General features: G+C 30.2%; 1 protein-coding gene across 1 annotated transcript in view; it reads right to left on the bottom strand.

Annotated features, from left to right (window-relative positions):
- Positions 1 to 21,354, bottom strand: part of LOC106689516 (paired box protein Pax-6) — a 140,740-nt gene that overhangs the window by 16,251 nt on the left and 103,135 nt on the right. Inside the window, exon 6 of the mRNA XM_067045941.1 lies at positions 18,459 to 18,541. Coding sequence (XP_066902042.1) covers positions 18,459 to 18,541 — 83 coding nt within the window. The remainder of the gene's footprint in view (positions 1 to 18,458; positions 18,542 to 21,354) is intronic.

Here is a 21,354-nt window from a genome sequence, read left to right as displayed (position 1 = left end):
TTAATTTATTTATTTTAGACATAAAAGCACCGAAAAATGAGAATAGAAGAAAATAAACAACAGAAAAATGTTTATAATAAGTTACGACAATTAATTCCTTATTTTGTATGCATAAAACAATATTTTAATAATGTGACTGGGATGAGTGAGGATTGTAGTATGACAATGACCAATGAATTAGGGCCGAAACGTCACACACAAGTGTAAAATAATGTAAAAATGTTATAAAAATATTTATAATATGCAGTACTAATTTTCCCTCTACGCCACAACCCCAGATGAAGACCTGAAACTCAGGTCGAAACGTCGCCGTAAAATAAATAAATATGATTTTGTTTATTTATGTTGTTCTTTGCTGACCGCACCCCCCGACAAACTTCTTCAAGCATTAATCTACGGGCAACTATCTACACCTCAAAAATATTTATAGCTATGTAATTTTATAATAACAAATCGTGGGTGTAATGTGGGCCATATGATTTTCCTCAATCATTTTGAGTAGTATATATTAATCAAATATTAAAAATAATTTAATGTATTTGTTTTCTAGATGTAGATTAGACATTTATTTAGTAGTAAAAAAAAGAGGTAGTTCCAACAATCTAACTTGTATTACTTGGCTCAAGAGACTGTATTTTTGGTTGAAAATACTGTCCTAACATATTATTTTAGGACCAATTAAGAAAATTCATTAAAAGGGTTTGTTTATTATCACACAACTTATAATTTTGTGATATTTTTTTCAGTTTTCCGAAATCTTTTTGCAACAAAAAACCCTTCTGTTTCTGTTATTTAAGAGCGTATTAATTGTTTGTATATTTAGGTTGGATTGTACATCATATTAATAATAAATAAATGATTTATTAAAAATAAATAAATTATTTATTATAATAAACCATACATACCACTAAATCGCTGGTATAGTCCCCTTATATAGGATGTACAAAATTTTTAATTTATTTTCATATATTTAGTATTGTTAATATGAGGAGATGGTCGGTGCGGTCTAAAAATTAACTTTACTATTTTTTTGCCGACGTTTCACACCACGAATTTTAATTTTAATTAATGTCTTTACTTCACAATCATATTGATTTAATGTAGTCTGTGAACCAGTGGAAAAATGCTAATTTATTAAATCAGGCTAAAACGTTTTAGAGTGTTCGAATTCGAATAAATGTTTTCGAAGAAAAGATAGAGTGTTCTATGTATTTTTTTAATATTCTTAATAAGTTGTATATCATAAATATTAGAATGTACAATACATTATATTGTTTTGGCTATATTTGTTTACAATTCTTAGGCATTTGTTTCGAAATAAACTCCATATTGGAAACGAATATGTTATTTTTTTTTAAATATACGAACACTGTTTACATTATTTTCTTCAATTTTCTAATTTTAAATTAATATGCTGATTTATTAACTGTTTATTTTCTTGCGTTAGATGTATAAAATGCGTGCAATTGCTTTTTTTATAAATAAGGTAGCATGATTGATATCAAATTAAATGTTTTTTTTTTCTAGAACGAAATTGAAGATTTTCAAAGCTCTGAAGATCGCTTTTTATGGCACATTATCTCCTAGTACTGGGAAGTTGGTAAACAATTTAATGAAGTGATATGAAGTAATAGACGGGTTAGTTACGCTCAAGAAGGAGAAAGCCATCTACATAATTTCTGTCATGTCAAAATGCCACAATGAATTCTTTTTTTTTTTACATTTTGATTTGTTTTGTAATCTTTTGATCGCAAGAAATCCTAACAATAAACTTCTGAATTATTGAAATTTATTGTTAGGATTTCTTTTTTTCCGGTGTTTATGAATTTATAGATTGCAGTACAGACACAAAAACAACAAAACCATCACAAATTTTTTTTTTTTTTCAATATAGTCAAAACTTTAAAAATAACGGTCTAATTCGCAATACAAACAATAAATAACAGAACTGTCACAACACCGAGATGATTAGTTATTTTTAAACCTTTTATATCATTAACTAAAATAGTACTAATACACTATATACACTAACTAAAAATATATATAAATATTATTTATTTAAAAATATTTATCCTCAACTGGGTTGAGGCTCAAACTAGCGCATGCGCACTGGTTTTCCTTCTTCAAGTTCTTTACTTATCCATATTTAATATGTAGTTGAATTTTGTAAAACATGGCATACCTTCTGCAAATATTATATCTTGATTTTATACGCCAGATATACCGAATTTCCCGCTTGAATATCTCAGGAAATTTATAAGATATTTTAAAGTAATATTGCAGTGTTTTGGCGGCAATTTATCTTTACGTAGAAAATAAAATTTCCAACGAGAATAATACTGCAAATGCAATAATTATTTTTATTATTATATTTATTTAATGTAATACGGGAAAAGTTTAATTATTATTATTTTTTTTATTTTTACAAAAAGGAACTATCATAAGAATAGGAAGAGAAGATAGATATTATGAGGATGTAGAAGAACAGGGGGATACATGGGCAAGGTGTTGGCTCTCACAAAGAAGAGATGAAGGATGAGGGGATTTAATACATTACTATAGCGGTAGGGAGGGGGGAGGAGGGGGTTGGGGGAGTGGCTAAGGATGGCGGCGAATGACCCCCCCCCTCCATTAGTGTCAATTAATCATCTATCAACACTTCTGTCAACCACCAATCGCCTTCCAGTATTCTTATTTATGGTACGGGAAGTTACTGATGAGACCTAATTTTATTATATAAATGAAATTAATAACTGAAATTCATTCTCAAGTAAAGCTGTATCAATTATTAATATCATTCAACTCTCCCTCAATATGTTTTTATTTTATAAACATAAAACTACGTTCTGTGAATTAATTCATACTTATCTCTATTGTCATTTGTTATATTTTCAATACAAAAAAATAAATAAATAAATAAAATTATATATTATTGTGATAATCTACTATTAAATTTTGGAATTTTATCGCATAAATAATTATAAATATTTGAATTAAAATTACTTAGATTATTAAAATAAAATTTGTCATTTATTTATTTTTTTAAATCGATAATTGAAACAAGACACGAAGTTAGAGTGATCTCAAAAATAAAAAAATGTTTAGGATTGAAAATCATATTTGTAATAGCTGCACGTTTGTAGTATTATATAAATATTATATTTCAAACTACATTACATGATATCAGAGTAAAATAATATTAAAATTAAAAACTAAAATAATAACACGTTATTTTTGAACGAAAGTATCATATTTCTGTCAAGAATATTGATAAATATTGTCAATGAATTTGAGTCTTTGTATATGAATGAGTGCACTGGCAACCTGAAATCAAATTGTATTTGATAGTTTATAATAATAATAATAATAATAAAGGCTTAACGAACCCGAAGGTTCGATGCCGATACCATCAAACGCTCTATGCATACATCCTTCCAGTGATTTATTCAATTGACCCAATTCCACTAAATCTGTTTTAATACAATCCTTCCATCTACGTTTTGGTCTACCCCTCGGACGTTTACCCGCTGGTTCAGTGTTTATTAACATTTTAGGGATCCGCTCGTTACTAAGCTACCTTAAATGCCCATCTTATACGCCGCAATGCTATAACTTGAATTATATTTACCGGGTGTAGGTCCCTTAATTCAGCGTTGTGTAATCTTCTAAAGTCTCCCATTAATATTTGATAGTTTATGGACAAATTAAATGGAAACGTTTAATGATATTAAATTTTATTATTTTTGAATTTCGTGTTTTAGATAATTAAAAATAAATTTGAAAAAAAAAATTTATATAAATGTTTAAATTTATTAAATTTACTAATTATTATTTATATTTCGCACTAATACGATTGTGATAATTTTTGTTTGTACGTTTAGTTATTGCTGTAATTAGCATAATTATTATTTATACTCGACTATTATTGAATCATGAAAACATTTTTTTAATTGTCGGACTTTTTATATTAAATTTTACATTTAATTCTTTTTTTTAGCTCAAATTTCATGAAATAAATAAAAAAAAATTAAAAATGAATATGAAATGGACAGTTTGATTTGTTAATTGAGGAATTGGAGATTCAAATGAAACGTTTTTGGGCATAGAGACTAATTTTTATGGCAGTGTTCATTCCGTCACTGCTTTGAAAGTTGTGCACTTATATTAGCTGTCCTGGGATGTGATTTATTGGTCAATGGAATTGAGAGTTCAAAAGACACATTATCAAACACTCAGATATGCATCTCAATTTACTATTTATATAATTGTGATTGAATTGTAAGTCAGCCTAAAATCACTTCGTTTAAGAAAGAGTAACAAGGTGAAAGGAAGTGGGAGAGTAGGTGAGTACAGTGGCTGTGTTAGTGTTTATAGGAGGTGATTAGTGCCGAGGGAGGCCCGTGGTCCCAAGGGTAGGAGCTGCTAATAACGTGTCAGCCTCTACCCCTTCCTCTCTCCTACCCCTCCTATATCTCTTTCTCCTCCCCCTCCCTTTCCTATCAGCTGCGATATGCTAAGCGATCCTGGGAAACACATAAATATAATGATATTCTTAATCAACAGTCTTGGAAATGCATGCTCAATGAGTTACAGTTGTAATTACCTATTATTACAATTAAAACTGAACCTTCAAAAGTTCGCCTATGGTGTGTATAGATGTCTGAGAGAGGGGTCCTTTTTGGTCTGTTAGTGTTAGATATGCTGTCTTTGTTCTTAATTTTTGTGATATTACAATTTTATGTCCTTATATGATGCCTGAAATGGCAAAACATTGAGTAATTAGTTACTTCCTGATGTTTGGGAGACATAAAGTTTTAGTATTAGATTCTTTCAAATACATCCTATCGATATTTTGTTTTCTTTTTGGTTTCAGATTTTTATTTATTAATAAATACTTAGTCAATAAATCTTTGAATCCTAATACGTGACTCAGTGTCTTAGTTAGCCTTGCTTAGTTAGAACGCAGTATCCAAAAAATCACAACATTTCTAATTTATTGATAATTTACTGCAATGTAAGACATTAAAATCGATAAAATTATTGAGTTTACTGTTTTATAACTTATTTAAATTAAAGCAGTGATGTGAAAATCTTAAAAATTACTTTATGGGAGATACTGCGCTCTATTTAATGAGGGCAGTACAAACATCAGAAGGTATTGCCTTTGTAGTACATAGGTTCATGTATAACAACTTTTTTTTTTGTAATATGTTTGGAAAGATAAAGCTTTAATGTTAATAACAAGTTGGACGAGATGGGCATTCTTCCTCTACTAACGTTAAAAGCCCCAAGCTTGTTAAAACAGATCAGCACATCAAAAAAGGGGCGCTCAGAGGAGGACAAAACGCGTATGAATTGCGTTTATCGGCGCGTGTGCGGAGGAATGCAATATGTGCTTTGAGGAGGATAGGCAGCCGCAACCCTCGTTTAATATGATTTTTGTATTGACCCGCCCGTTGAGCTTCGCTTCACACGGAACTCTCCCTTCATCTGCATTCTCTAATTGGCCACCAGGCAGAAAACTCCTCCCCAATAGTCTGGTTTTTAATCAAATCCCGGCGTATCTTTAATTAAAAGCAAACTCTACGGAAAGAACTCGTCCGTACCGCCATTGGATGAAGATGGTATCTTATATTATCCTGTCTGAACAACGAAGGTAGCACCTCGCTTGAAGTGGATTTGAAGAACCCTTCATATCTTTGGGTGAGTGCCAGATTTATATAGGAACGAGATAGGTTACCATTACTCGCATGACAAAAAACGCTTATAATAACAAATTTTGAAATCATGATTTCATTGCGTAATTTTTACGCGTTCCTCAAGGAAGGTATCTTTCCAAGCTGGACTGGTCATTGGAATCAAATGAAGCTACCTCCCAGAGTGGTGATTAGACGGTTAATGAAGGTTGAACATTGAATTAATATTTGAGAAAAAAACATTTAAACAATGAAAACCGCTCTCTCAGAATCTTGATTCAACTCCAGGCTAAAGATGGTGATTTAGTTTCTGTTTTATAGGCCGTGACCAGCCTCTGTGACGCACATCAACTCTCCTTGGAATCACTCAACATCCACAATCATACTAGCAGAGGTGTTCTTTGATTTTGAAGGAAATCTGGCTCTTGTGCTGGTTCCCAACCACATCATCTCCCATTTTTTTCAAGAATTTGTGCCTCCTTATCATAATAGGCAGTAATTTCAAGTCAAACATAATATTTTCGTAAATTTCAGTTTCTGTGAAGACGCTCGGATATATGTGAGTTTCAAATCTGAGTAAAAACTCTAAAACTACTTTAGAACTGTGTATTATGTGACAAAATTTAAATTAAAAGCGTAAAATTTAACATCTAAGCGGGAAAATAAACGTTATAACTCACCATATGTAGTAAGTAACTTGTATGTAGCTAATCTTCTAATATTTTTTGTATTTTGTTTCCCATTATTCAGACTGTATGAAGCTTGTTGGAATTTTCGTTTATTCTGGTTTTTGACCTCCCATGCAATCTCATCTCGACTTTATATGAACTTTCAATAATGATGAGCCGAATATCACTGCAACATGTTATCACTCGGGTGATACTTGGTGGCATGAACGTACTCTGAAGTTGTCATTAACATTGTTATTTGTTACTCCTCGTCGGTAAAATAATAAACATTTGAGATAGCTATTTATTTATGTTACGCCTGTTTCGCCAATCACCAACAAGAGAAGGTACAAGATGTACCTCCCAGATATTAATACCGGTATATGTTCATGCGTGTACGAAAATGGTTATCTCCCCTGCAAAATGTAGCAAAAAGGGAGAGAATGACGGGAGGGGAAAAACCAGACTCCCCTTCTTGCCACCCTATTGAAATAGAATCATTTGGCTGTAAGTAATTTGCTTTAAGGCAGGACAGGCCATCTGACAACTTATTAGGAAGACCCTTCCGAAAGCCCAAGCTCGGATAAATCGTAACTCATCATCTCCTTGGGTCAGTTAGATAAACTGTAGTCTGGGAGTCGATTAAGATCATTCTCGTAAATAACTCAAGAGGTAATTGTCTGATCCAGTTTGTCTTATCCTAGTTCAAATGTAAATATATATATACATACATCGCTGTGGTCAAATATCAATCAATTCAAAAAATGCATTACTAAAACGTTTTCCAATATATATATTTTCAATGCCTTTAAATAAGATTATTTGCTATTAATACTAAAAATTTCCAAATACAACAATTTTCGAATGCAAAATATTTATACGAATTAGTTCGCCACCATTGTGAAACAATTTAATTTATTCATTGAATAATAAGTCCGATAAAAAAAATAACGTAATAAATTAGTATCCTCGATATTAATTGACAATTTATGAATATGAATTATGTATGTATGGGAATGACATAAGGGGGCAAAGTTTAATGTATATATAATAAAAAAAAGAATAATCTCAACGATAATAAATTATGTCTGTGAATAGTCAGGATAAAGTAAATAAAAAATTCCCGATCTCTAGTTTTAGATAGTTTTTAAGTTTTTTTTTTTTTCAACGATTGGTTTACTCAATAAATATTTTCATGGCAAGACGGCAAAGGAAGACTACCTCCTATTATTGCGTCAGATATTACAGATATCTAGATAGATAGATAGATATTATAGATTGAAACGTCGTAGCAAAGCGACTAATACTCTTGGTTATTAAAAAGAAATGTTTTAAATATAAGATAAAAAAAGGAGCTGAAATGAATATCTTATAGATAAATTCTTGACTATTAATACAGTATTGGCTTATATCATTGCTAATAGAAATTTAACTTACAGGTAAATATATTCTTTTCGTATAAATTAGTACAACAAAAGTATAAATAAATAAGCTTATATTATTTATTTTTTTTACAGATGTGTATAACACTGTACTTCATAGATCAACTATACTAAAAATTACTGCCTCTATAAATATTTACTTTAATATAAATTGATATTTATTAAATTATAGTAATTGATTAATTATTGGAATGTTGATTTAAGGTTATTATTTGAATTTTTAATTAGGAGAAAACCCGATAAAATCACACGCTCGGTCAATGAAGCAATACCAGAAAGAATTTTTTTTTTTTCCCGTCTCGACATAAAAGAGACCCGAAGCTAATGAGGCCATGAACGGTTTGAGTCAACATCGGTAAGTGAACAAACAAACAAGTCCTCAACAAAAGAGGCTCCTGATCCAATGTGCAAACAGCGCCTCATGCAGGAGCTCTTTCATCCAAGCCCACTTTAACCCTTGAACAAATTAGCTTTTTCTCAACTAAAGGGAGAGCCAGAACCCCAGCAACCCCGGCACCCTTCAAGTACACCCAGCCCCGAGTCTTCAATGTTTATAAGAAACGGTAGGCTAATTTTCGAATTCGTCAAAAACGTCGTTATATCCATATAATTTAGGCCGTTTTGTCAATGATTAAGCAAATCAAAATAAAAAAAAAAACCTTGTATAAATGTGAGCCACTTTTTTATTTTCTTCAAATTTGACACATTTCAAGATTAAGTAACCTAAAATTATAAATCTCAAATTAATTCTTCCAGTGCCGACAGAGAGCATAATACATATGGGAACAATACCGGACCGATAGTAAAAAAATCACAGGTAATAATAAAAAAATATAATTTAATAATTATAAATAAGTTAATAAGAATCCGCTCACGCACCGTCACGGCTGTTTTTTTTTATTTGGCGCCCAAATCACAGGCTCATTCAATGTATAATGATCCCCGAATGATGACATTACTATTAAATCTTAACTATTTTTTTTTTTTTTTTTGGTTCTGTGTAATGATTTTGTAAGACTTTTTAATTGTTTTATATTTACTGATATCATAAATAATTAATTCCAACAATGAACCATACCGTAATTACTCGGACCGTTTTTTAATTGTTCCCAGATGGTATTAGGGTGTTTATAATGTTTAAGGAATTTATTTTGAGATGGTATTCTCTAGCAATGGGAATAATAAGACGCCATCGCTACGTTACGATATATCGTTGTTGGTACTTTTTGCAAATACTATGAACAACGATTTATAGTCGTTTGGCACTGAGAGGGTTAAAATAGAGAGGTTAGCGTTCCGAAGCGTTGGTTAGGGGTCTATCATGCCGTCAAAAGATGACAAAGAATGTCCAAGGAATAGACAGATCGTTAATTAATTATTCTGGGCTCCTTTACATTTTTACGGTGGTCGGTAACCAGTTCAAAGGCGTTTCAAATTAACCAACTAACTTTCTGTTACCTCACTAATAGGTTACTCAATTCAGAAAGAAAAAACAAATATGATATCAAAAAATTTTAATATGAACCTATAATTTTACATGAACCTATAATTTACAGCCCGAGTATAAAAATTAGCTATAGTTGAAACTAAAAAGTTGCCATGGATACGATATTTATTTATCAATGATTCATTCATGATTAAGAGTCGTATCCATCGCAATTTCAGTTATTAGTTTCGATTGTAGCTAATTTTTGTCAATCTGTTTACAGCTCACTCAAGTGTTAGGATTTGTTCTCGAAGGAAGACGATGATAGGATGAAGAGTATATACATAAAGCTATATTTTGTAGCTTTTAGCTCATCGCCAGGTAATTAGGAACTCCTGAGTCCATGTTAACCAGTTTCAAAAATTGAGTAGACTGTATTGAGCGTGAGTGTATGTTTCATCAGCCAAGCTCAAAAACAAAAAGTTGCTTAGAAACGGAATTACGTATTAAACTGCCGAACAAGCTTTGCGGATCTACTAAACCTTTTAATTCCTCTCGTATTCAATCCTTACAAACCAAAATCCTCAATAATGCATACTTTGTCACAAATGAAATCATACATAAAGACTTTAATGTCCCTATATGTAAACGAAACCGATATAAATCCTTCCATTATAAACTCCCAAACCCACTAATATCTAATCTAGTTTTCTCTTCCATTCCTGACAATCCTCCGAGGCGTCTAAAAAGAAGATGGCCTGGAGACCTTCTAATTTAGAAGTATTATTAAACTACCAATGGTTAGTTTCTGTTCACGCCTGTATCACATCATTATCTTATTTCAAATTTACTGGATGTATTGTTATTTAAATACAGTTGTACATATCATTAAATAAATTTTTAAAAATTGCCTAAATTGCTCATGGTTAATTTTTTACTTAGACGCTTTTCCTGCATGGATGAATAAAATCGATAAACCACAAAGAATAAATTCGTTTCTGAATACAATTTCTCGTAAGAATCTTATCATAATTGAGGGATTTCTTAACCTCCCTTGAAAATTATATTAAGGGATTAACTCCAATTCCCTAGTATACTAAGTAGACAAGCATAAGCCACATACATGTCAACAGTTTTTACCGTACTCTTTAAATCAATATCAATATCAATATAAAAGCGAATGGTCTAATCTTTGTCCAGGATGGTTTTGAATTAATGGACCGATATACATGGTTTTATTTTTTCAAAATGTTCCCTTTCACCATGGCAAGGTTAAAATATAATAAAATCTCTGAATTCTCGAGTATAAAAAAAAGTTATGAACAAAATTAAGTGTATTTGGTTTGAAGCTCAGAAATTATAAGCTTTTTTTCACTGTTATTGGACACCAAACGAGAATTTTGTTGTCAATTGTTCATGTAATCGTTCATAACTCCTCTGCATTTTATACAATTCCTACTTTAAATAGAGCCATTGGAAATCTGAATGTCTGTTCTTTCAGACTACATCAATGAAACGTAGATTTAATTGCCTAATGCAAAATACGGGTTTCAAATAGGAAAAAAAAATCACATGCTTTATTTTATATCTCTGGCTCTAATTTATTTAATTTGACCCGGTTTGTACTCTTTGGTGCAGTTTATAGAGCCCTAAACCTAAATTTATATTTTTAAAAAGAAAGCCAGGCCGATGTAGGGGTAAGTTTTTAGACTAAAAAATTTTATTTTCCGATTTCGTCGAAAAGCCGTATTTAAGGGTTTTTTAAGATGCTAAAAATGAACATCAATATCACGAATATCAATGAATTTGTTTCACTCCTAAAAAATATTTTACCAAAATGAGCTCGGTTTGAATTTTCTCAATGTAGTACTAATATTGAAGCACAGAGAAGGTTATTATTAAAAAACTATTCATATTTCAAGTAGTATGTACCTGAGAATATGATAGATAATTAGATTAATTTTATTTATTCTTGTTTGAGAGTGGTTTAGTTTATTCTTAATTTAAAACAAATTTGGTCCTTTTTTTCTCTCAACTTTATTCGTTAGAACTTTTCCAACGTTTCGACCCTCAGGATTCTCAAGGAAACCTTCATATTGATGTCATTTCCTTTTTCAAGTCTTAAAAATGCAGGTTAATTGCCTTTGTCCCTAGAACTTTTTGAAGAAGTTGCAAATGTGAATGAAGAAAGGAAGAAAAGTGTTTTATAAAAGGTTTAAATCTAGGAAAAAATTATTTAGAAAAGGTTATATGGGGCAAAGGCAATTAGCCTGCATTTTTAATATTTGAAAAAGGAAATGACATCAATATGAAGGTATCCTTGAGAATGATCTGAGGGTCGAAACGTTGGAAAAGTTGTAAAGAATAAAGTTGAGAGAAAAAAAGGATCAAATTTGTTTTAAATTAAGAATAAATGATAGATAACAAAATTGCCTTAAATAATAAGAAAAAAACACCTAAATCAGACCAGTATTAACGATGATACAGCGAAGTTAATGGTTATCAAATACGTCACCACAGCCATAGTTATGTGTAGATTAGCTTAGTAGTATTTACGTTATTTATGTATTTTTTGTTTTTAAAAAGGAATCAAATGCCGATTGTAGGACCAACATTTTAGACTAAAAAATTTTATTTTTTGATTTTTTCGAAAATCCGTGTTTAAGAGTATTTTTATGTGCTAAAAACGAATATCAATTTTGTTTCACTCTTGAAAAATATTTTACCACATTTTGATAGGTCAGTCGGTCGGAAATGTTTCAATATAGTACTAATATTGAAACGCAATAAGGGCTATTATTTAAAAACTATTTATGTTTCATGTAGTATATAGATGAGAATATTATAGACAGTCAAATTGTCATAAACAATAAGAAAAAATCACCGAAATTGTACCAGTATGTACGATGTTATCAGATACAGAAGATAGTTACCATCTCATCATATCATCTACATATACAAAAGGGAAGTATCAAATCTTAGCACAAAAGTCATAATAATAAAGTATACATGTATGTTTAAATACAATAATATTAATCAAACTATCTATCTCGTATTGTGATCATTAAATCTATATACATCCTTAAATATAGCAATAGCATTTCCTACAACTTACAACTATCTCGAGACTAACTGACCCAGTCTCAACATAGTTGTAATAACTTTTTTTTTATTATTTATTTATATAATATAATTTACAACTGTACAAAATAATACAATAAGTAAATATGTTGTATGCTTAATATACACTTGAAAATCTTGGGAAGGAACCACCCATTGGTGGTACTTCAAACATTAATTTAAATTAGAAGGTCCCGTGGCCATCTTCTTTTCAGATGCCTCGGAGGATTATCAGGGATTGTTAAGGATGAAAGATTAAGAATTAATGGGTTAGGATGGTTAAGGAGTTTGGAATGAAAAGACGCATATCTGTTTTGGGCCAAATCTACAACGAATGGAATTTTAAGATCTTTGTGAAAAAGTTCTTTAAGTTATTAAGATGTAATAAGTTAATAAATAAAAATAAGTATTAGATTTTTACTCTAGGACTACTAGATCGTTTAAGGTTTCCAAAAAGTAGGGGGACAATTTTTTTTTTTATTGAATGTGCTTGCAAGTTATATATTCGGTTCTGGTCGAAGGACTCGGTGGACAGACAGGTAGGGAGATGAGCTGAGCACTTGGCATAAAGAAGACCAAAGTGAATTAAATGGTGAGGGCGGCAAACAATAGAACGGTGTAATGGCATTTCAATTCGATTAGGGCCTTGAGCGATCAGGTGGAATCCAATATGTGCTCCTTTCACTCCTCTCTGCCTCTCTAAGCCCTTAATATCATTTTTATATTGAGCCTTTGTCCCTCATTAGTTACACTTTAGCCTAAAAATCTACTTGTTGTCAATTAATTTACATGTCGCCAATTAAGTTACACATTGCCACCTAATTTGCATGTTGCTAGCAACACTTGTTTGTTTAATTTTTAATATTCTGAGATCTTCGTTTTTATGTTGCCTGATGTGTCTTGAAAAAAACCAGGAACTAAAGTGGAAAGCGACGTTTCCGTGCTTTCTAATATGCATCGTATATAGTATATGTTTTTGTTATAAATTAAAGCATTTACAATAAAATAATACACATAAATAATGAGTTTTACATGTTTGTGTAACCAAAATTACTTTTTATTTATTACTAAGCAAACATTTTTTATAGGTACTAAAATTTGAGAAAACGTATTTTTTTTCTTTAATTGGAAGAAGATAGTTGACGGTATGAAGTAGATTGTAGAAGATAGTCCGAGTACCGGCCAATAAAGGTATCAAAATAGTAAAAGAAAACTATTCATTGTTAACCAACGTTTCGCCCTTAGGGCTTTGTCAGGGCTAAGTGAAAAAATGAGATACAAACATTTTAGAACTAACAAAACATTAAAATAAAAACTTTATTTTTTATTTTTTTTTAATTATTTATTTATTGTAATTTACAACTGTACAAAATAATACAATAAGTAAATATGTAGTATGTTTCATATACACTTGAAAATCTTGGGAAGGAACCACCCATTGGTGGTACTTCAAACATTAATTTAAACTAGAAGGTCTCGTGGCCATCTTCTTTTCAGACGCCTCGGAGGATTATCAGGGATTGTTAAGGATGAAAGATTAAGAATTAATGGGTTAGGATGGTTAAGGAGTTTGGAATAAAAAGACGCATATCTGTTTTGGGTCAAATCTGCAACGAATGGGATGTTAAGGTCTTTATGAATGAGTTTATTTGTGATGTAATAAGGAGCATCAAGGATTTTACGTAGGGTTTTGGATTGTAACGATTGGATGCGGGAAGAATTTGATGGTTTGGTGGAGCCCCAGAACACAATTCCATATGTCCAAATTGGTCTGATTATTGTAGTGTATACTAATTTTTTGTAGTGAATGGGAAGTTTAGAGCGTTCGTCAAGTAAGTGTTGTAGCAAACGGAATCTACGAGCAGTTTCTTGTCGTTTCAGTCTTGTGTGTGGATTCCAAGTAAGTCTCTTGTCAAGATGGAGTCCTAAGTATCGAATCTGTTCAACAGGCGTTAGTAAAAACTTTTTAAAACAATTATCATTTTTATAGAGTACATAAAAAAAGGATAAATAATAACAATATAAGGAAGTGTACATGTAGGAAGTTACTAATAAATATAACCAGGTGTCATAAAAGTTCTAAATACAGATCTAGATTAATAAATTGTAGGAGACTACTTATTAAAAATAGTTATAAATATGGTAAAGAGGTAGGTATTTATATATTATAAAAGGTAATTAATTACCCCTATGTTTATTGTTTATTTTTATCAATTTTCTTAATACATCTCTTTTACATATACATCACCTATCTGTTCTGCCTTTTACATCTACCTCTTTACTATATATATAACTATTTTTAATGAGTTGTCTCCTACAATTTATTAGCCTAGATATGTGTTTAGAACTGGTTATATTTATTAGTAACTTGTTTCTAGTCCACCTAAATTTATACTTCCTTATATTGTTATTATTAATCCTGTTTGTATATACTTTATAATAATTGTTTTGTTAATTCTAAAATGTTTGTATCTTGTTTTTTCATTTAGCCCTGAAGAAGCCCTGTAAAGTGGGGCGAAACGTTGGTTAACAATGAATAGTTTTCTTTTACTATTTTGATACCTTTATTGACGCCACCAGGGCTATCTTCCTACAATCTTTTTCTTTAGGTTAAGTGCACCACATGAATTTTGCTAAATAAGATGCTAGGAAATTCCGATTTGTTCCTCTTCTTTTATTTCCACCATTTAGACGATCCCCATAATCTTTCGATTTATAGTGTATTCCCTAATGTCTAATAATTGTGTCAACGAAGAGATATTTATGCTTTACAGTTTAATCTTTATAGCCTATTCTGTATAAATATATCCTTTCTATGAATCTGATGCAACTACACTACCCAGACGTATTGTTCTTTCAATGACTTCTGATCTGTTAACTAATTCTAAAAAAACATTCATTGGTTTCTCGGCAAATCCCTCCGAAAACCCATTGTTAAGAAAGGACGCGTCCTACGTTAATAATTAATAGTAGTAATATTTAGAGCTTTAATATCATTATATATAATTTTATTACAACCAAAAAGTAGTTAGATAATTATTAAAAATGTTTAAATGTTATTCATGTCTAAATGTTTTAATAATGTTAATTACTATAGTATCTTATTAACGAGATTATTATTATGATCGTTGGGTCGAGTAGGCTTCACAGTAATTGTTGGAGGAAAACATAGGATTGCTGGTGCGTATGGTATACTTTATAGATTTTTGGAAAAATAACCACTTTGGCAAATGATGTTGATGCTGAGCGAGTTTATATGATTTAAGAGGGAAGTACCATTGCTGATTATACAGTCCAAGATATTAATTAAATTATATGATTAAAGGTCGACTATTTATAAGGTAATTAACCTGACCAACTAAAGTGTTCTGAATTTAGGCACCGACTTAAATTGAAGTGGATACGTTGGATTGTTCACCTCTTGAGCGAGCGGAAGTCTGCTCTGATCCAAATAAAGTGTAAATAATAGTAGAGTAGGTTATAACCAATAATAACTACACATTATACATGTTGTACTGACCCTACCATCATGTTGGAGTAACACTTGTGAATTATTGCCCTATTAAATAATTAATACGTTACGATGTTTTCGATAATTGAATATATAATATTATTCTTTAATCTGACTATTTACAAGAGATGTGTTTAGTTGACAGATAATTTATGCTACATCTCATTGTAGCTGTGTATAAAACTGGACAAGCGGGAGAGGTTTCGTCGAGTTATTATAAATTATATGGATGTAATATGCCTTGTTTAAAGGGAAGAGGGGGGGGGGGTTGAGGGAAGCTGCTATCTACGAAAACGAAAGGGGAGAGGGTCGTTTTTAATATAAGGGGCGGGTAGTTGTGCGCTAGTTTTAAAGCGGTTAGGTCTCCCCCCCACTCCACCGCCAAATTCCACAAATTTAATATCCCCTTTTGAAGGGTGGAGCCATCCTATCCCCTCCACCGAGAAATATTAAAAGATCTTTGTGCCAGATACGGCCTCCCCTCCCGCCCGCCCCCTTAAAGTTTTAACGTTATTAACTTTGAATTTTGTTCACCAATTATTATCAGTTAGGTGCTATCTGTGGCTATACCATGTACTTTATCCTTTAGAGGATCGGCATTCGCCTGGAAAGTTTTTATAATTGAGAGGATAACGCCCCGCAGTGTTTATGCATCTTGTCAAAATTCCTGTACAATATCTGTTCATAATGATGAATTCTGAAATTTTCCTTCTGGTATAATTCCATCATTCGCAATATATGTGGTTACCTACGGCTTATATCTTAAATGTATGAAGAGCTACAAAATAAATAAATCAAGATATAAAGTATATCTACCACAATACTGATGGTAGAAATATATAAGAAGCTGTATTGATTCAATTATTATTAGAAACAAATAAACGTTTTCTTGTTTTAAAATTGGAATGATATTAAATTATAACTAATGTAAACAATACAGCAAGAATAGCGAGATGATAAAAAAATAAATAAAAATAAACCGAAGAAAATAATATAAATTTAAGGCAGAGATTTTAAGTAAAATTAATTTATGAAAAATATGGGATAAAATTAACGTTGATAATTATAATTAACCTTGATATGAATTGTAATAATAAAATAAATAGGAAATTGAACCAAAATATGGTTGAGAGAAACAAATTAAATGTGGGGAAGATTACAAATATTGTTTTGATAAATTATCGTAGTGAAAATTAACAGTGATTAAAAGTTTTAATTTTTAATTTGATATGAAGAATTGACAAAATAGGTAATTGGACACAAGCTTAGGATTGCTTATTAATAAAATTATATGATCCCCTAATGTTGTCTCATACGGTAATTGTGGACTGAAATTAATGACTTACCTAAAGTTTTTTAAAAATTGATGCGTTTATAAAATCGTATTAAGGAATGATAATTTATTAATAATATTGTTATGTTTTTGTAAATTGTTAAAAATCATATTAAAATAAAAGCTGTTTGTGATAGATTGTCCTTGGGGATGGCCGAATTCATTGTAACGTCGGACTTTTCGGAGAAATATAAATTGTTTTGAGACTAAAATTGGATAAAATTTATTTTATTTAAACAATATAAAAATGATTTATTTTATCAGTGGATTGTTGCAAGAATGCTCTTGCCATTGCTTATTCAAAAAATGAACACGGTTTTGTATTAAGGGCCCTTCATACACGATTAATATTGATTTTCCTCATTATATTGACCATATGAGGGGTATATTGTAGAAAGGATATTGATACAAGTATTGGTATATATATTATAACTATAGTATTGATCTATAGACCACATTCAACAATATTGTAAGTGTGGGCATACGGAAATATAATAACGTCGTCATACTGAAGGATAAATTGAGAAGCATTTATTGATTAAAATAAATTAAATAATTAATCTATTTATTTGTAATATTTTGTATGAATGATAAACATAAAAAGTATTAAATGATAAAGATAAAAATGTGAAATGTATCTATTTGAAATAACTTCGATGTACAAAGTTCAATAGTGAAAAATAGATTCATGGCAGTAACGTTTATTAAGATTTTCATCTTAAAATGATGTATTAAAGTATTAAATTCAGGATTATTAAAATTGTGAGGCTCATTTCAAAGTAATATGTTTGAATTTATTATCTAATTATAGCTCCTCATTCTACAAATCATTTTTTTTCAATATGTCAATTAATAACTGAATAATTAAGTTGAATGGCATGAAGTGAATTAGAAAAAAAATATTACTTTATCAGACCATAATGGGCTTCCAATGAACTTTTCCATCAATGTTCCAATAAACTTTTATTTTGTATGTAAACTTTTTTCATTACAACATTTGTCATGTTGTACTACTTGGAATATTTTTTTTATTTTAATTTTAAAATCAAAGGTTTCTGACTTTTGTCAGGTTAAAAGCCCTGTATTTGGATTTATGTAGTAGTGTGAAAATATATAAATTTGAAAACTAAATTGACTGATCTTGATCTTTTTAGTAAATAAAAAATCATTATTAGTAACTATTATCTGTTCTCATATCCATTAATAGGCGTAAAAGAGTAATTTATAAATATGCGTTAAATTATTACGAATAATTAAATTACCTTTCTTTGTTGTTATGTCGGTGACGAGATCGGCCAAATGGGATGGTGGACTGGGCTGGAACGGGCTACCGCTTCCTGGATACCTGAAATTTAAAAATATGTAAAAATATAATAATAAATAGAAATTAGGTTTAAAATATAACTTTCAGAAGAAAAAAAAAAGTGGAAGGATTATATTTTCGATCAGTGGTGTAGTGGAGGTAGAGAGGGCCGCAACATGTCGCAATAAATAATATCTTGCGAAATATAGAACCATTTCATTTTATGACTTTTTTATTTGTAACTTTTACAATATACGATAAATATGATATTTCTCCCCAAAAAGTATTTTTAGAATTACTGTATATTTTGGTCTTTTAAATTGAATTACCTAAATAAGTGGGCGCCAAAATTTTCCTCCGCTCTCTGCGGCTGAAACCCACACTACGCCATGTTTACGATTCATATATTACTAAAACATATGTTCTTTGTAATTGTTCCACAGACCCATCTCTTGGACTCCAACTCGGTTTGAACACTAGCGGATCCAGCTGAAGAACGTGGAGCCCAAAAGAAGGTGAACAAATTATTTTTCCCTTGAGAACTTCTTTGTATTAAATGTAAATCTAATAGATGCCTTTAATATCATGTTCTTAATTAAAAAACAGGCCGAATTTTAAAACTTAGTGTTCAAACCATATTTATTAGATCGAAATTTTTGATTAGTTGTAAAACTTGTGAAATTAACCTGGTACCAGGTACGTTCCGGGGTTAAAGATAGTATAACAAAATATTTTAGAACGTAATGGGTGAAGGAATTAGATAGTGAAGGAAACAAATATACTGGAAGTGGATTTAATAATCATATCTCATTTTTGGTACTGATAATCTTGTGATTTTTTTTTTAAATTTTGTTTTAACAAGTCTCACATCAGTTTTATGTTGGTATACCTCTGTTCAAAAGTATTTTTTTGCTTATACTTTATTTATTTCAGTTTTTACTGTTATTTAGTTAATGTATCTATTGATTTTGATAGTGATGTACATATATACTTATTTTTATTTATTTGTATATACATTTTTTATATAGTTATAGTCCTTATCCTATTGGAAATTTTGAAAATCCACTTTAAAAAATATAGAAATGTGATATATACATAAATTATTATTCAGTTGTAGCTGATTCCGATAAGACATCGCGTTCGTTAGAAAATATTTGAAGGAGTTTTGGATTAGTTTAATTGAAAAAATGCAAAACATTTTTTATATTCTGAAAGCATTGCCAAAAATGTACGCGTGACAAAGAATTAGTATGTCCATATTATATTTAATTATACAATTGAACGATAATATTAACTTTTTTTTTTTGTTTTAATTTCAATTGTAATAGAATAATTGAAATATATTTTTATCTGATTTTTTAAAAATTTGTTTCACCTCTACTCCATTGACATCAAGAATTTTTTGTTAAAAATACTATCAATCAAATTAACTATGTGAACATAACACGTTTTATCAATCTGGTTTTGAAAACTAATTCCTTCCTATTAGTTGATTTGGTGTAGTATATATTTTATTGTAAATATTCATTTTGTAAATATTACTATGAATCAGACACACTATATGAAGATTAGACGTTAAATATTAAAAAAAGTCGATTATATTATAATTGATACAACCCGCTTTCAGTAATGAGAACACAAAATTATATAATAATATAAATGAAAGCTACTCTTTTTAAGTAGCGAAATAAAGATTAAGAAACTTTGTTTTTTTACACTATTAGGCTTTCGAGAAGTAACTTTATTTGGAAGGAAGGGGGGTTCGAAAAGGGAAAAGTTTTTAGAAGCAATTAATAATGATTCCTAAGAATTTTCAAGCTGTCTCGTGTTAGGCATGCGGCCAGGAAAAATGCCCTTCATATTTCATCGGATATTACTTCAATTTTTATTTATACTACTTAAAAAGATTGTTAAATATATAATGTATAACAGGTTATAATATGATGTGACAAATGGTAGAAGGATTTATTAAGTAAATTAAATGGAAATTTCAAATAGATTAAAATAAAATCTATGTTTACATCGCATTCAGCTTATTTACAATATTACACCACACACAGCAATGTTACTTAACTTTTTGCAGCCGGCTTGCCACCTGTGAGTTCAAGTGTCTACTCACTTTCACTATCTTATTTTTTAGGATAACCTTGTGAATCTAATTGAATTTTAAATTTCAAGTAAAAATCCAATGGCTTATCAACTTGAAGCTTATATGAAGAATAATTTTGAAAGGTTTTATGTCTAGTGTAAAGTAAACCGCTACAACCCATGAAGAGTTGGGGAGCAGTACTATGAAAGGACTGTTACTAGACCAACGGTTGTACAAGGAGGTAATTCTTTTTTCAAGAATAAACTCAATCGTCAATTTTTTTCCAATTAAGAGCACCCGCTTTACTGACTTCAGAGGGCTCTTGAACCTACAGGGTTGACTCACGACTAAAGTAACGGAATAAATGATTATCTGCCAAAGCTGGATTTGGAATATGATGAAATATTCTCATTATGAGTCTTGGATCAAGAAAAGATATATTATAATGGTGAAGAAAGCACTATGTCGTTAAATATACGTCTTATTGTAATCTAATACTTTCCAAATATATAACTTGTAAGTACAACCAATTAAACTGTTGGGTTCACGAAGCTTTCCGAAAAGTTTTAGTTTATTATGAAGTCAAAATGTTGAACCACGTAATTATACCTCAATGCAATAATTCTTTTTCTTCCTTTCCTCCCTTTTGAACCGAAATATATATATATATATATATATATATATATACAAATTATATATATATATATATATATATATTTTAAATATAAATTTATATTTCTCCTCAAGAATGCGTGTCTCTGTCATA

The sequence above is a fragment of the Halyomorpha halys genome, unplaced genomic scaffold (genome assembly GCF_000696795.3).
Source record: "Halyomorpha halys isolate HHAL.00 unplaced genomic scaffold, Hhal_1.1 Scaffold1386.1, whole genome shotgun sequence".
In the NCBI taxonomy this organism is placed as follows: domain Eukaryota; kingdom Metazoa; phylum Arthropoda; class Insecta; order Hemiptera; family Pentatomidae; genus Halyomorpha; species Halyomorpha halys.
The sequence above is the reverse complement of the archived record's forward strand: the minus strand, read 5'-3'. Positions and strand labels throughout refer to the sequence as shown.